Below are 15850 nucleotides of genomic sequence, written 5' to 3'. Positions count from 1 at the left end.
TCTAATTTATAGAACACACGATCAACCTGCCAGTCACCTGATGAACCAGAACGTCTCATCACTAAACTGATCTCCCAACATCATCCACAGCTTCCAGATCATAAATACTTTTTTAAGCATCACTTTGTCCCTGTAGTTTAAGTTGATGTTCAGCACATCAACTACTGTGGACATACATTATTGCTGATTAATAGTTTCTTCTGCCAAAGGGGGCACTGCAGTTGGAATAAGGTTTCAAAAGTAGGAGGCCAGGACTCAGGTATTTCCTGCTATTAATGATGTAATGGCTCAAAAAAATACTGTCAATGTGATCTGGATAAAGACCCTTATTGTTAAGACCTTTGTAATGGAAAATATCACTGACCAGTGTCTAAGGTATTGGAAATCCCCTTACTAAGTGTCTCACTGCTGTGATACTGTCTACCTGTCAGGATGGAACCCTTATTTGGTGATGTTTTTATTTTAATTGGTACCAGGGACGGTAGGGTGAGATTTTTCTTCTAACTGGTACCAGGACGGAAGGACACAGCAGATAAGACAGAGGATGAACTCATGTCTTTCATGTCTTATGAAACGCCTCGTTGTATAAGTTCTGGCTTCTGTGAACTTGGGGCCAGTTGTTCCATTTTGAGCACCCGTGCTTGTTGTGTAAATTCTGCAGAGCTTATTATTATAAAGACTCAAAAGCAACTCCGGTCAGAGAATTTCATTATTTCAAATCTCAAGATGAATTTCCATCACACCTTGATGTTCAGTCTGACCCTGTGACCTCCAGTCTGAGGTCATCCTGAGCTCCCTAGGGAGAGAGAAACGGATCAAAGCAGACGGCAAGCTCCTCTCCAGCCCGTGATGGATGCTGCAGCCTGTAACTCTTAGACCGTGTTGAAGGAGATGAGGCTGTGTCATGATACATCGTGACACAGCCCCTCCAGCTGTGTCCACTCAGGTGTTATCTTAAATGGACGAGGGTGGAGTTGCAGCTGTCCCTGCACAGAGGGGGCACATGAATAGTCCATTTTGCCTAGGAAGGTGAGTGAGTTAAATGACCAGGTAGTATTTTGGCAGCGGCCATAAGAGATGTTTTTAAAAGGAACAGAGCTTCAATGCTTCCCATCTCCTCTCATTGGAAACACTAGACCAACCCTTAGGCTATTAAGGAGAAAAAAATGCCATCCCACTCTTTGTGTTTAGTTTGTCCAGTCTGGGCTGCTGTAACAACATGGCGGCCTCCGTAGAGAGGACCTACTTGTGATGTTAATATAAAGCAATTCAATATAAAAAGGTCTGATTGTAAGGTAAGGAGAAACAATTCATAATATTTAGTTCCATCTGACAAAACAAACCAGGTCTCCAGAGCTAAATAGCTTTAATAATAATTGCATTGAAGTTACTTTTCTTTTTATTTCTCAGTGTAGAGGTTTGTCCTTCACTATAATCGGTCCAACAGCCGTTTCCTGTTCCCACACAGCATCTGCAACACAAACACGACAACTCCACAGTAGCAATTATTGGCTAATATGTTAAGGTTTGAATTTGCATGGTGCAAAAGCCATCTCTTAAATTGAAAAGCTAGTAATTAAGGGGGAACTTTCACAATTGGTAAAAATTAAGTTATGCCAACCTAAAAAAAATAAAATTTGTAAATAATACAATTATATACTGTTTGCAATCAGAATTACCTTTATTACATAAAGAGATAAGGTAAAACTTAAAAACTGCATACACAATGTCAAGAGTGCGACTGACTCGTGAGGAGGAAGTTGTGATACTTAAAACTACAAACATTTATTTTAAGATGTTGATTCAGTTCTGCACAAGTGATGCCAATACAAAAATGAACGAAAAGGGAAACAGTTCAGTGTTTCTCATGCACCCCACCCATCCACTCACCTGCTCTTGACAGCTGACTCTGGCCTCCTGTCCCACAGTCTCCATCGCAGCATGAACAGGCTTGATTGCTGCCACTGGCCTCCAACCACCTGTCAATCAAAAGCTAGTAATTTTAGATAATGCTATCTGGTTAGATGATCAACAAGACACTAATGAATCTGGGAGATAAGCAGATTGTCTCATCAGTTTGACAGGAATTACAAATTAAAATCAAAAGGATGCAATTTTCACTAGTCAATTGGCAGAACAAAGTGAACATTTTAGGAAAAAATTATATAACCCTTCTCAGGATTGATGAGGTTATATGAGAGTTGCATTTTCTGCATCTCACCTGTTGGAGAACGAACAGGCCTTGTTGTTTGCATCAACAGCTGCAGTAGCAATCGTAGCTTTCAGACTGCAGGTGATGTAGATCTGCAGAGACAAAGAGGGTTTCAATCTTTGATTTAAAAATAGGCCATCTGAAAGGGGCAAGATGTAGAGTTGGAACCTCACCACGCCACTGTGGTCCTGCTGGAACTTGAAGGCCTCAACCTCAAACTGGAGTTCGTCGCTGAGAGTCCGAGGTAGGAACTGAGAGCTGGACCCGGTCAGCTGACTGTCAAACAGACACCTGAACGCAACACAGGACAAGATAGACAACTGAATGTCACAAGAAAAGCCGAATGGGATATTAAAAAAAATCAACTTTAAAATAACCAGCAAAGTGAACTGACCCTTTGTTTCCCATGAAGAGGTATCGAGGGACGGTGTCAATGTTTGGTATCACGGTGGCCACACAGCTGTCCACAAACACTCGGAGAGGGACGTGGTGAAATTGTATTACTGAAACTTTGAACTTCATCTTGTCTCCCAGCAGGAACTGACTGGATGGACGAGGGTACTGCCAATCATCTGAGAGAAGTAATATCAGGCAGAGCTATGGGATGTTTTAAAGATTCAGTGTGTAATATTTAAATGAAATTTATCCATTTTCAGAAATTTTATATAAAATAATCCTACTGATGTTTTAACTAGTGCGTTTCAACTAAATTTTTGTTTTCTCAACCCTATAAAAAAGGGGCCCTTTATATTTAATATTTACATTGGGAGGGGGTCCCCTCAGAGGCTCCATGGTTATTTTTGACAGTAGCCCAGACTGGACAGAAGAAGCACCTTTTGAGTTATTAATGACAACTGAAGGCTGCCAAAGATTCTTCTTCATGCTAGGAGCGGGGGGGGGGGGGGGGGGGGCAACTTCACCACAAGATGTCACTTAATTCTACACACTGAACCTTTAATCTCTGCATGTAAAAAAAAAAAAAAAAGGGATACTGCAAGACTACTTGAGATCATCAAGTCGAGAATAGAGTCTGAACAAATACCAACCAGTCATGAGTTTAAGGGAGAAGTAGAGATTTTCCTCAGCAGATTTAGTGTCAGTAAATGGATTCCAGGTCGGCTTCATCCTCCCAGTGCTCACGCCATGCTTCCTAAATACATTGAGAGCAAACATCTAAATGCAGTTGGTTTATACATTGAGAAACATTTCAATAGAACAGACACTGAGACGGTTGAAACAACAGAGCCTCCATGGTTGGTTCCAGTCCGACCTCTGGTAGTGACACAGGATGTTGACTGAGACGTCTATAGTTCGGACGATTGGAGTGTCTCTCAGAGGACTAGGGGTGTAGATCAGTGTGAAGACGTAGATGAACGAGTCCTCCGACATCTGAAATATAGGCGGGATGAACCTACAGTAAATTATTTCCAACTGTGTAGCTCTACTTTATTTGATAGAGACAGAACACTTTAAAATAAAAAATGTTTATATCCTGGAGTCGGCAAGAAGGTTAATCTATATCTGTTGTCCCTAGGCAGGTAAGAAACAAAATAACATGAGACCGATACTGTACAAAAAATGAAACATCTGTTCACAAAAACATAAAGAGAAAAATGCTAAACTGAGCATTTAGCCTTGTTAAGCTTCTAGATTTTGGATGTTGACTTGTTGCCCGGGAGCTACAGTCAGATTTGAAGCACAAGATCATCCATGTTGCACTGAAGAGCAAACAGAGTTTCATTGTAACAAATCTATCAGAGAGTTATTAACCAATTTACAGAGCCAAATATGGACCTTAAGTCACTCATTACAGCAGTAATCTGATATTACAGAAGTAATGGCAATTCTCTCCACAATCAGTGTTTGCTCGTTGTGAGAACTAATGGGCTTCTCCATAATACTGCAAGTTTGAATTTACTATAAGTGCCATGAGAAAATGAATGTTGTGATTTTGTGCTACAAATAAAATGTTCCTATACAAGCCTTAAATTGTGTTTTGCTTTGAAAGTGATCTGTGCATTTTTTTTTCTAAAATATCACAATTGAAGCAAAGATGATAATGGGACAGGAAATTCAGAGCGAAATGAGCTACTTACTTGCATTCAAAACAATTTGGTGATATGAAATCGGCATTCTCTAAAGAGCTGGATTTAAATTAGTGCTCATTCAAGTGAGTTTAAAGTTTTATTTAAGTTACAAAATATGAACCTTCCCCCACTTTTTATAAAGCACAAGAGAGGTGCAACGCTATCTCATGTAGGAACTGAGCCAATTGATGCCCCTTGTGGTTGATTGGAACAGCAACAATTAAAATTGCTCAACCAGAACAACGATGGTTTATCCTTTTTTACAAGCCATTCATAAAATAAAAAAATAAAAAAAAACAGTTGGATCTCACCAAATTTCAATATTGATTTGAGCCTGAATAAAAATGCCACGTCTAGTTGGAGTGAAAGCATAATGTAAGGTCTCACCTGTAGCTGGCTGCCGCATCCATGCAGCTCCGATTCAAACACCAGGACTTGAGTGTTAGGATCCTCCCCTGTGGCAGGACACCCTCCCAGCGAGACGTCTGCAGTCAAGACTGGTTTACCGATCCCCAGCAGATCTTTCTTTACCTCCACCCGCACAGAATCCTCGCCGCAGGTGGCGCTGATGGAGTTGACTGCAGTTGGAGTCTTCAACTCAAAATCCGGAGGGTACAGAGGCTCTTCCTCAGCTGGTGGGTCTGGAAACCTCCAAGTCAAGGGTTCATGGAAAGACTGCTGCTCTTGTGATTGCTGCTCTTGTTTGACAGCTAAGATGGTGGATGATATCATAATTAGTTTTAATTAACATTAATTAACATCAATACATTTTTCAATTATTCAGCATGTTCCCCAAATAATCTGATCTGCTGTTGAATGTTGACGCTGAAGACACACAATTTAAAGCCAAAACGTAATACTAAGCATGTAGGTTCCTTCAGAGGAGACAAGACACTTCCAGAAGTCTTCATCAGACAAGAATATGCTGATCGTAGTAGTGGCCGCTGTGATGTGGATCAGACATACCTGCTGGTTGTTGGACTACTGGTGGATGTGATCTCAGGTCTGCAGATTGAAAGCTCCTGTTTAAGCTACGAGCTGTTGCTCCGCAGAACAGCCAGAGAAGTACTTTGATGGTTGACATTATGTTGTGGGGTATAACGTTCACTGCGTTTTCTTTGTTTGAAACACTCACTTCTGCAGCAGGTTGTTTGAAGGCACTGAAGTTTGGCTCCGCCCACCCTCTGATTGACCTGATGTCCTCCAGCAGTGTCTTGTTCAGCTGCTCCTACCTGCACACACTTATCTGTTTTTACTATGACTGTGGCTCTAAGCAGTCTGCTGCATTTCTTATTGTTGTCCTGGAAAATAATTTGGCTTCCACAAACGCTGTCTTGTAAGTAGTTTTTCTAGCTTCCTGGTTGTGACAACTCCTACACAGTTCAGAGCTCTGCTATTATTACAACCTTGTCTGAATTAACTACGACCCATAGATACTCTCTTCACTCTCAAAGCAGTACCCAAGGTCAGGTTATAGATAAAGGATCAGTAGAGTAAATTGTGTCTACGTTGAGGGACGTTCATGTCTAACTCAGATGCTCCAGATAGAGAAGCACCAACTTCAACTCTCATCAACTTCAACTCTTCTGCGTATTTCACCAGTAGCAAGACGTAAGGACACAATGTGATTTAGGAGGCAAACTTTAGGCTTAACTATACAATAGGATGCGAACACCTACATGTAACATAGGGAGTGACAGCAATTCTAACCATCCTTGATGTGCTTTTAGAATGGGTGATGCAAGAAGCGGGGGGGGGGGGGGGGGGGGGGGGGGGGGGGGTATATACTGGGATGCTGTGGGAGACTATATCTATAGACTTGGGGGTGACACTTGCTCATGTTACTCTGTTAGCAACCCAGTCTCATTAGAAAACTTTCAGTGGCAACGTTGGTCCACTTGGAACGACGTTACCATCTCACAATCTGGCCTCTCAGATTGTGAGATGGTAACACTTAGTCCTCCCATTGTTTTGCATTGGCGTGTTCTCACGTCACGTGACTCACAAACTCCCGTCTGCGGAGAGGAAAACATGGCGGATATTCCTTGTCTTTTCAGATAAAAATATAATTTTGTAACTTAGTTTTGGCATAAAAATATATTCTGACACCATTTCTAGCGAGAAATGTGTGCTCTTTGCTTCCACAGTCTTCAGCCAGTTCGTGCTTATGATAAATATTTTAATAGTTATCACGAATGTTTTTATTGTTGCTATGAGGGTTGCTATGACGCTGCCATAACACCACGGCGTAGCGTGCTGTTTAAATCACCGTCCCTGCAAGGTGTCGTTCAGTGATCGTGAATGTTATTCACGTTATATAATATTAATATTTGAGGCTAGATTACACCTCTAATGCGAAGGATCCTGCATGAGATAGTTCATACCGAGAGCTCCACGGACCGAGAGCTCCGGGGACCGCGAGTTCGCGAGCGGACATGAAGTGTGGCTTGTAAACAAAACATCCGGTCCATTTAACTCAGCGCTCCGTCATAGCTGGAGCGCTTCCTTCTGTCAGGTAAGTAGTTTATTGTTTTTAAAGATCGTTAAGATCTAGGTTTACAGTCCGAGTGCTGAGACAGCGGATGGGGACTCCGTTGAAACACACTGGATGCTATTCATCAGCTAATACGCCATTGTTGGCCACATGCTACAGCCCACCGTAGCCTGTGCTACCTGGGAGGAGAATACATGGTTGTTGAAACCAGTTCAAGACGCTTAGCTCATCCTTGACGGACGCTATAATATAAATATAAACATGAATTTGATTTATGAATGCTTTAGATTAATAAGGAGTGTATTTCTCTACCATTACTCCACAATATCAGATCAATTTGGTTTAATGTATAGTATGCAATATGACAATATTGTTACCATGTTATGGAGTTGCGATTCATTTTATAAAACAATTGCTATGTTCTGTTTTTTAATCAAGGAGGATCCAAGTGAAGCTACAGGAGTTTCATTAACGTCAATAACTTGGACCGAACACTTTGTTTTGCTTGATGAAGAGCAGGAAGGGCAGCCTGGAGAGAAAGAGAAGCCGGGTTGAGCCCACTACCATCATCCACGTACCACGAGGAAGATGAGTGAGAGAAATGATCCTACCATTAAAGAGGTACTTTTAAGTTACATACCAGAAACACCATTTTATATAATGTGCCTAATATACATTTTTATTAAATCCCCAAAGTACACTTGCTGAAATACAAGTTAATATCACAATGAAAGAAGTTTGATCAATCATGCTTCCCTGCTGTGATTGTTTAACTGGGAAAACAACTTTTTCCACAGGAAGGCAAGTAAATTTAAGGAATATGTGTGCAAAGTTTTCCTCTGTTATGTATAATGATGACCCCCATCAAACATAATGTTAGCAATATTTACACCTTTTAATTTGTACTGTTTATTTCTGTCTACATGTGTGAATTTGCCTTCATTAGTTTCAGAAAAGAGCGATGATGTATCGGTCACTGCGCGGCAGCACGAGACTCCGCAAACTAGTCTGTAAGCAAAGTAGACGAAGGCATCGAGGTTGCGGCCTGCCATCATTGTTATTTTGCTTAAGGGACTGAATATGTTTCATGTAGAAATATTAGCATTTCCCTTATATCTACCAAAACTGCTTGTTTCACAGACTGCAGTTTTGTTTTGATCCGATGTGGTGTGCAAATACAACCGTATCTGCAGTGGGTTGTGGGGCATTAACATTTGTAACTCTAATTTTGTTTTGACAGACTGTGAAAAGAGCGTTGAGAACATCACCACTCTACAGGAAGACGCAGTTCAGTAATGGGTGTCAGAAGTTCAGTAGTGAACGACAGGTACTGTGGAAAAATGTGTCATTGTTGTACAATGTCCTTTGACTCTGTTTACACAAGGTTAACACAAAAAGGTTTGATTGTAAACTGATATTGGTATGAATTCATGTTATTCTCCTCTTCACAAGAAATAAACAATCCAAATTACCTGCAGAACCCATTTATTAAAAAAAAACTACACTAGAATTACCGCACTGCGTTGTATGACTCCGCTAACCAGTGCAGTGTCCGTCTACATATTTCTACATATTTTCTCTCATATAAATGACACTGTAATCTCTTGACAACTGAAACCATAAGATGAGGTCAGTGTGGCCTTGACCTTTTGACTTTAAGACAAATACACAGTTAGACAATCCGAAAACATGCAGTTATTAGTGTAGTAGATTGGATTTTATTGGTGTTACATTGGACATCTTGTATGGGTACACCAAAAAATATATTTGGTTACACATTCTAGATGCAATAAGCAGAGACATCAACTCAGGAAAAATATTTCTGTAGAAAAGAAAGCCCTGTATGTTTGTATGTATATGCACTATTGAGACGTTTTGTTTTTTATCATATATTCTCAGGCAGGACAGATGCATGTACTGAGACGGGACGTGAGGGCCTACTCTGCGTGCTCAGAGTTCAAGCCCAGCAGGCTGCAGCGGGCCTGACATATTCCGGAACAGCAGCACAGTCTTTGGATGAATCCTCTGAAGATGAAAACATGGCGAGGTACTTCTCCACTGATGAAGAACTGTGAGGGCTGTGATTAGCTATACTCTATTGCTACAAGGCTACTCTTGCTACTCCCTGGCAGCATTAGGAAGGCATTAGCTTGCTGTTGGGTAGCTATTAGCTTCAGCATTTTTAGTTTTTAGCGGCCTGTCTGACGGTTATGTTTAAAAAAACAAATCAGAGGGAACCATCTTAATAATTTAACACTATGGTTTGTTTGTGTGTCCTTCAGTTCTTCTCTAGAGAAGCAGTACAGGTGTGCCTCAGCTCCACGGTCCCTCCTGCAGCGTCCGCTCCTGATGCTAACCTCATGTCTCCATCACACCAAGCAGCAGACCTGGATTGACAGACCTTTCTCCAGAGCTGCCCCCTGCCTCTGAAACCCCCCTCTCCAAAACACTATTTGTGGCGTTTTTAAAGTCTTATTTGCATGAGAATTGTTGATCATAACATTTCCAGCAGATGCCTTAATGTAATGTTTGTGCACAATAAATTACATTGATCATAACATAATGGTATTTCCTTGCACTTCTACACCATGTTATTGGCAGATAAGATGCTGATTACATTAAAGCAGTGAATGCTCTGCTTTAAGCAACATAAACACACAATGATCCAATGGATCTGAAGTAGAATGGGCCCATTACATTCTTTAGAGAATGCCTCAGTTATTGAAGTCAGAAAATAACTTTCTTTATCTGAGGTTCCAGTCATTTATAGTCACAGTAAAGTTTTTGTATCAGTGCAAAATACACTAAAATTAGGTGACCCAGATGTTTCACAATGCAATCTGATAAGGTCTTATGAGAAACATTCTCAACATTAAAGAAATGAACACATAGGATAGCAATAGATGTTTGACCCAAGTCAGTAGCTGATAATCCGCAGCCTGACTTATTCAAACACATTAATACTACAATGAATGAGGCAGGGGTTTTCTATCAGAAATCAACAGGTAGCACAGGCTACGGTGGGCTGTAACATGTGGCTAACAATGGCGTATTAGCTGATGAATAGCATCCATTGTGTCTATCAACGCACTCCGCATCCGCTGTCTCAGCACTCGGACTGTAAACCTAGATCGTAACAATCTTTAAAAACAATAAACTACTTACCTGACAGAAGGAGGCGCTCCAGCTATGACGGAGCGCTGAGTTAAATGGACCGGATGCTTTGTTTACAAGCCACACGTCATGTCCGCTCGCAAACTCACGGTCCCCGGAGCTCTTGGTCCGTGAAGCTCTCGGTATGAACTGTCTCATGCAGGATCCTTCGCATTAGAGGTGTAATCTAGCCTCAAATATTAATATTATATAACGTGAATAACATTCACGATCACTGAACGACAACATGCAGGGACGGTGATTTAAACAGCACGCTACACCGTGGTGTTATGGCAGCATCATAGCAACCCTCATAGCAACGATAAAAACATTCGTGATAACTATTAAAATATTTATCATAGGCATGATCTGGGTGAAGACTGTGGAAGCAAAGAGCACATTTCTCGCTAGAAATGGTGTCAGAATGTATTTTTATGCCCAACCTAAGTTACAAAATTATATTTTTATCTGAAAAAACAAGGAATATCCGCCATGTTTTCCTCTCCGCAGATGGGAGCTTGTGAGTCACGTGACGTGAGAACACGCCAATGCAAAACAATGGGAGGACTAAGTGTTACCATCTCACAATCTGAGAGGCCAGATTGTGAGATGGTAACGTCGTTCCAAGTGGACCAATGTTGCCACTGAACGTTTTCTGATGAGACTGGGTTGCTGTTAGCGTTTGTATATTGTTCCACCTTCTGGTCTCCTTGATGCATCAAGTCTACATTAAAATCTTCATTAAAAAGGCATCAGCTGCTGAAAAAATCATTTTGATTTTGAATGTGTTGGCAATTGTGAGATGGACATTTTTCATTTCACAAACAAATTTTTTATGTGGACTAGCTCCATCAACAGGTCATAAAGTACAGTTTTGTCCAATTTATCATTTTCTTTTCACCCTTTATTTGTTTTTTCCCTTTATTTGTATTGTCTATTACTAACTTGTTCAAGTTGTTATGGGAAATAGCTCTATATTTATTAATTTAATCAGAAAATTACCTTTTTTTCTGACCACCTACACAGGGTTGTCTTGCCTCCTTGTCCCATTGCATCCAGCTGATTGTTATATTTCTTATAATTACTTTTCCTGCTTTGCTGTCATAGCACATTGTAAACTCTGTTCTTAAAAAGTGCTATACAAATAATGTTTATTATTATTGTTATTATATTCCAATCAGCCTCCACAAAACTTTGTGCTAATGCTAGCACGCTGACAAAATAAATTACGATTTTTAACAACTTCTTAACATTTAGATCAAAGCACCACAGCTGGTGACATTTAAAGAAGCCAACCTAAACACATTTAGGTATTACTCAAATATTGTGTTTTTTTTTGCATATAATTTTGCGCTTATATATATTGTACTTGCTTGATCTTTTAATTTTTAGCACACTAATTTGAAAAAGCAGGGCTGTAGCAGGTGTTGTAAGCACAGATAATGTTAATGAAGCTGTCATAGCTGTCTGGAAGATATGTTGAATAGAGCACATTATATCATATTTTATCTATAGAACACATTAGAACCCTGTATCCCACAATGGCAGGAAACGTCACATTTAAAAACAGCTAAAAAGATACAACAAAAAAATGTAGATAAATACAATGAAGACTCAGTACATGAGTAAATTACTCTCTGTGCTTGAATATGACAATACTTTGATGAAATATGGTGGTTTAAATTCCTCCTTGTGTGGCTGCTCAGTCATGATGAAACACTTTCAGATAGGGAGGAGGCAGATCAAAGCTGAGGTACAGAAAATACATCCAGACTTATCCTGGATCAGTCCGGCTCAGTGCGGATCACCCCTCCGCATCAACAGTGTTATAACTGACTCTGGTGCTGTGGTTCAAACCAGACTAGATTTTTTATAGTGTTTTTATTCTGGATTACTCTTGGTTTTAGTACCAATGTTTATCAAAATAACTCTCTGTAGTGTAAATACCGACCTTTTTATTTAATTTCACTACAGTGACCCAAACATGCACTCTTGCATATAATTCGACAACAGGTGGTGTTACATGATAATGTCCACTATAATATAACAGAATTATTTCTCTCTCACTCCCTCTGTGTGTGTGCATTTGTCACACTGACTAATTAGGGTCCTGATGGAGTTGATCCTGTTAAAATTGTTTATGAATCATTAGAGGCAGAAAAATGTGCTCTCCCCCTGTGTCCTCTATATAAATAATTAGTCCATTCAAGGTCACACGGACACACACACACACACACAGACCCACACCCATACCCACTTACACACACATTTTGGTTTCCTGTTGACAGAGGTCCTTTAAAGGAAAAGAGAAGAAGAAAGAAGGGAAAACAAGGGGGTGAAGAGTGAGCAGTCATACAACAATCTAAATATGTAAACTCATATGTAAACATATATAGTCTGTAAAAGAGTCTCTCTGTCTCTCGTTCTCGCTCTGTGTGATTTAGCATTAGCAATAGCTCTGGTCATTTCACTCCATTCATTTCCCTTGTAAACAGCAGCAGCCTCCTGGGGCTATTAGCTGCTCACCTTCACTGATATTAATGACGTCTCTCTGCTCATTTCCTGTATTTATTAACTGCTAACCGCCAAAGGAAAAGGGTGTGTGGATGTGAGTGTGTGCGTGTGTAAAGGACTCAGCCGTTTAGTGTCGTGTTATATTTACGCAAACGAGGCTGTTTTTGTTTCTGGAAAACGAAGCAGTTCTGTTAATGATGATGAGGGCAGCGAGTTTTGGGGATGACCTTGATGAAGGAGAGTTTCTAGTTGACAAGATGTTGCAGCTGCGACAGTTTGGTTACAGGCAAAGGGACGAAGATGCAGTGAAAATATTAATAGAAATGATAACAAAACAGTGAGAATTATAAAATGAATTCCATATAAGAACTAACAAAGCACCATACAAAATGATGTGAAAAATAAATATAAAAAGAAAAGAGGGAAAAAAGGATCCTCATCTGGATCAGGATATATGAGGATCTTAAAGAGACAAAAAATATGAGAACATCATACCTCTCAGATGTAAAAGGCCCCCTACCTTCCTCCTTTCTTGGTTCTTGGGTTTAATTAGGGCCCGAGCACCAAACGGTTTGGAGGCCTTATTGAAATTGTAAGGATTCTTATTCTTATTATTGTAACCCAAATGAATTGGCTTTTTGAGGGCGCTAATTATTTGTGTGTTTTTTGGACATTTAGTGTTTTTGTACTACGTAGTGGTTTTGTATTTTCTTTTTGTGTTTCTTTGGCTTTTATGTCTCTCTTTTTTAGATATTTTGCAGACCAAGGGTCTCTGTGGTTTTGAATGGGTCTTTCATCATAAACCACTCCCAGCTGGTGCATCAGTGATTCAGTGTGACTGCAGAGAGGAAACGAAGGGGTGTGATTGGAAGATGCTCAAGGTCAAAGGTCAGACAGGGAGCGCAGGACTCAGCAAATTCCACCACAGCATTTTTTTGTACGTTTGATGACCTCTGTTTGTCTGGGCAGCTACATCAGCTTCACCACATCTCTGTGATTTCTTGTGTCGTGCAAAACACACACACACACAAAATAAAGCCTTGAGGGTTTAGTGTTTACTGACTTTCTTTGTGTCCACTTTTCAAAGAGGAACAGACAATTGTGATGCACAGGTGGCGCTAGAGGACAATTCAGGGGATCCACAGAGATGGTTGGATTCATCCTCTGCAGACCACAAATGTTTGCCAAATTGTGAAAAGAGACTGGATCATAGAGATAAATTACTCCCAAAGATGACAAATGCATGTTACATGAAACACAAAAAGAAACATTTTAATGTACATGACCTGTCCAAACAAATAATCAATTTGGATAAATGCCCTAACTCTATTCTGTGTTTACATGCTTGTTTCTAATTTAATATGAATTAAATCAATTATCAGTCTACAGTTAAACAATTATTTATAATATTAGATGGAATATAATTTGCTTTTACAGCAACTTCTAACTTTAAATTCATATTCACTGACTCCTGCTTCATAATTTGCTATTTAGAAATGACATGTCACAGCTCCTCTGTGCCCCCCAGTGTTGTTCCACTTCCCCTTGTCTTTCTCCCCTCTGCAGGTGTGTGCCATCTTCCTCTGATGGCTGTGCGGAGGTGGGGCCAGGGACAGCTCAGCGCCTCACTTGCAGACCAGCACCTCACCTGCAGGATATCTGCCCTGCTCATTCATTCATCGCCAGTCCGTCTTCGGCTCTAAAGGGGTAGTCGCCCGTTCTTGGCCGCTCTGAACAGTGCATTGAGCATTTTCCCCGTGTCTTTACTTGTGTCCATTCACAGTGTTTCTCTTTGTGCCTCCAGGATTCACCCTCCGGTTTTCCTGCCTTCCCTCCTCTCATCCTCGTGCCACCTTCGATCAGAAAAGCACCTTGAACTGGTTGTACTATGTTCTGTCTCTGCACTGGGGTTTAAAGACGCTTTAAACACGACATTACATTTCCTGATGCATTTAAAGGCAGCTTTTAGAGTTCAGAATCTGGGACAGGTCACGTATGAGGCTTTAAAAAAGCTTAATTTACATTGCTTTATGCATGTCATGGTCAATATTACTATTATTAAAAAAGTTCTATGAAGAAATACAAAGAAAATGTACATGATATGTTTTTAAGAAAACGTTAAAATCCATCCAGATGGATTTTGCATAGGGAAATATGCATTAATAAAGAAAGTCAAGGGTAAGAGAATGAGAGTAGTAGTGATTTAGTCTCAAAGGTCCTTGTGGCCCTCAGCTGTACGTGTGAATGATTCTGTGGCGTTTCAGGAAGTGCATCAGGATGCACTGTATGTTGGCGCCATTTTACCTTAAAGAGCTGTAAGTACCTTACTAAGTACCCATCTGTTCGTTTAAGAGTAGGCTAAAAACCTTCCTTTTTGATAAAGCTTATAGTTAGAGCTAATTAGAGCGCCAGAACGTTACTTGTTCTATTTTAGGACACATGACACACAGAGCTTCTTTTTCCAGCTTCTCCTTCCTCTTCTCCATCCCTTTCCCCCTTCCCCGGAATCCCTTTGCTTTATCACCCGCAGATCCAGGACCTCTGTGGCCGCACCATGGATTGCGGTTTTTTGATTGCGCACAGGGGGTCGCGATGGTGGATCCAGTGTGGCGGATTCTGTGTCGTGTGGGCTGGTCGTGGTGGTGGTGGCTGGCCCTGTGTGGCGGATTCTGTGTCGTGTGGGCTGATTGTGGTGGTGGTGGCGGACCCTGTGTCGCGTTGGCATCGGGTACGGGCATTGGACCAGGACCGCGGCTGTGGCTCGTGGTGGGTGGTGGTGGACGGTGACTGAGGACTGGAGTGGCGTTCTGGTCTGGATGGTGGATCGTGGTCCTGCTGGTTGCTGACCATGGACTGTGATTGCAGTGGCACTGCTTGGCATGTCATGTTGGGGTTGTCCTTCGGGATGCTTACCCTCATCAAATGCTGCTAGAGACTTTAATCTTTAATCCTGAAGACTTTAATCTTGATGATGTTTTCCTGCACGTGGCATCTATTGCACTTCTGTCCGTCCTGGGAGAGGGATCACTCACATGTGGCTCTCTCTGAGGTTTCTACGTATTTTACCCTGTTAAAAGGGTTTTTTAGTAGTTTTTCCTTACTCTTGCTGAGGGTTAAGGACAGAGGATGTCACACCCTGTTAAAGCCCTATGAGATGAATTGTAATTTGTGAATATGGGCTATACAAATAAAATTTGATCGAATGATTGATTGATTAATTTATATTAACATCCCCTTTTCATTTGATAAATAACTATCTTAAAGAAACACTAAGTTCATTTAAAACATTCTATTAAAGGCGCATCACAGAAAAAATCACCATTGGCCCGCATCCTCTCATCAAACCTGAAAGGCCAGGAGATACTTTTACAGCTTCCTCCTGAGAGATGG

General features: G+C 40.8%; 1 protein-coding gene and 1 long non-coding RNA gene across 2 annotated transcripts; one reads left to right on the top strand and one right to left on the bottom strand.

The window, feature by feature from the left end:
• Positions 1-1349: 1349 nt before the first annotated feature.
• On the bottom strand, positions 1350-5487 carry LOC133955437 (zona pellucida sperm-binding protein 3-like). The gene is made up of 9 exons (XM_062390279.1): positions 5266-5487; positions 4687-5009; positions 3483-3601; positions 3259-3362; positions 2607-2784; positions 2386-2503; positions 2222-2304; positions 1891-1979; positions 1350-1471 (listed from the first exon to the last, which is right to left on the bottom strand). The coding sequence occupies exons 1-9, from the start codon at positions 5381-5383 to the stop codon at positions 1407-1409; spliced, it is 1197 nt and encodes a 398-aa protein (XP_062246263.1). The 5' UTR covers positions 5384-5487; the 3' UTR covers positions 1350-1406.
• A 1700-nt stretch (positions 5488-7187) lies between these two features.
• LOC133955551 (uncharacterized) lies at positions 7188-9345 on the top strand. Its single transcript, XR_009920888.1, has 4 exons — positions 7188-7414; positions 8034-8120; positions 8693-8840; positions 9076-9345. It is a non-coding gene; the product is annotated as an uncharacterized LOC133955551 (long non-coding RNA).
• Positions 9346-15850: the final 6505 nt, after the last annotated feature.

Source organism: Platichthys flesus, chromosome 6, assembly GCF_949316205.1.
Source record: "Platichthys flesus chromosome 6, fPlaFle2.1, whole genome shotgun sequence".
Taxonomy (NCBI): domain Eukaryota; kingdom Metazoa; phylum Chordata; class Actinopteri; order Pleuronectiformes; family Pleuronectidae; genus Platichthys; species Platichthys flesus.
Note: the sequence above shows the minus strand (reverse complement) of the source record. Positions and strands in the feature narration are given on the sequence as shown.

Bases quoted from the DNA above. Each gene is read 5' to 3' on its own strand.
- LOC133955437 (XM_062390279.1), bottom strand. From the start codon at position 5,383: ATGTCAACCATCAAAGTACTTCTCTGGCTGTTCTGCGGAGCAACAGCT. The intron at 1,980-2,221 runs GTGAGATGCAGA...TTTGATTGACAG, and splicing joins GCCTGTTCGTTCTCCAACAG to GTGGTTGGAGGCCAGTGGCA. The intron at 1,472-1,890 runs GTGAGTGGATGG...TTTGTGTTGCAG, and splicing joins GAGTCAGCTGTCAAGAGCAG to ATGCTGTGTGGGAACAGGAA.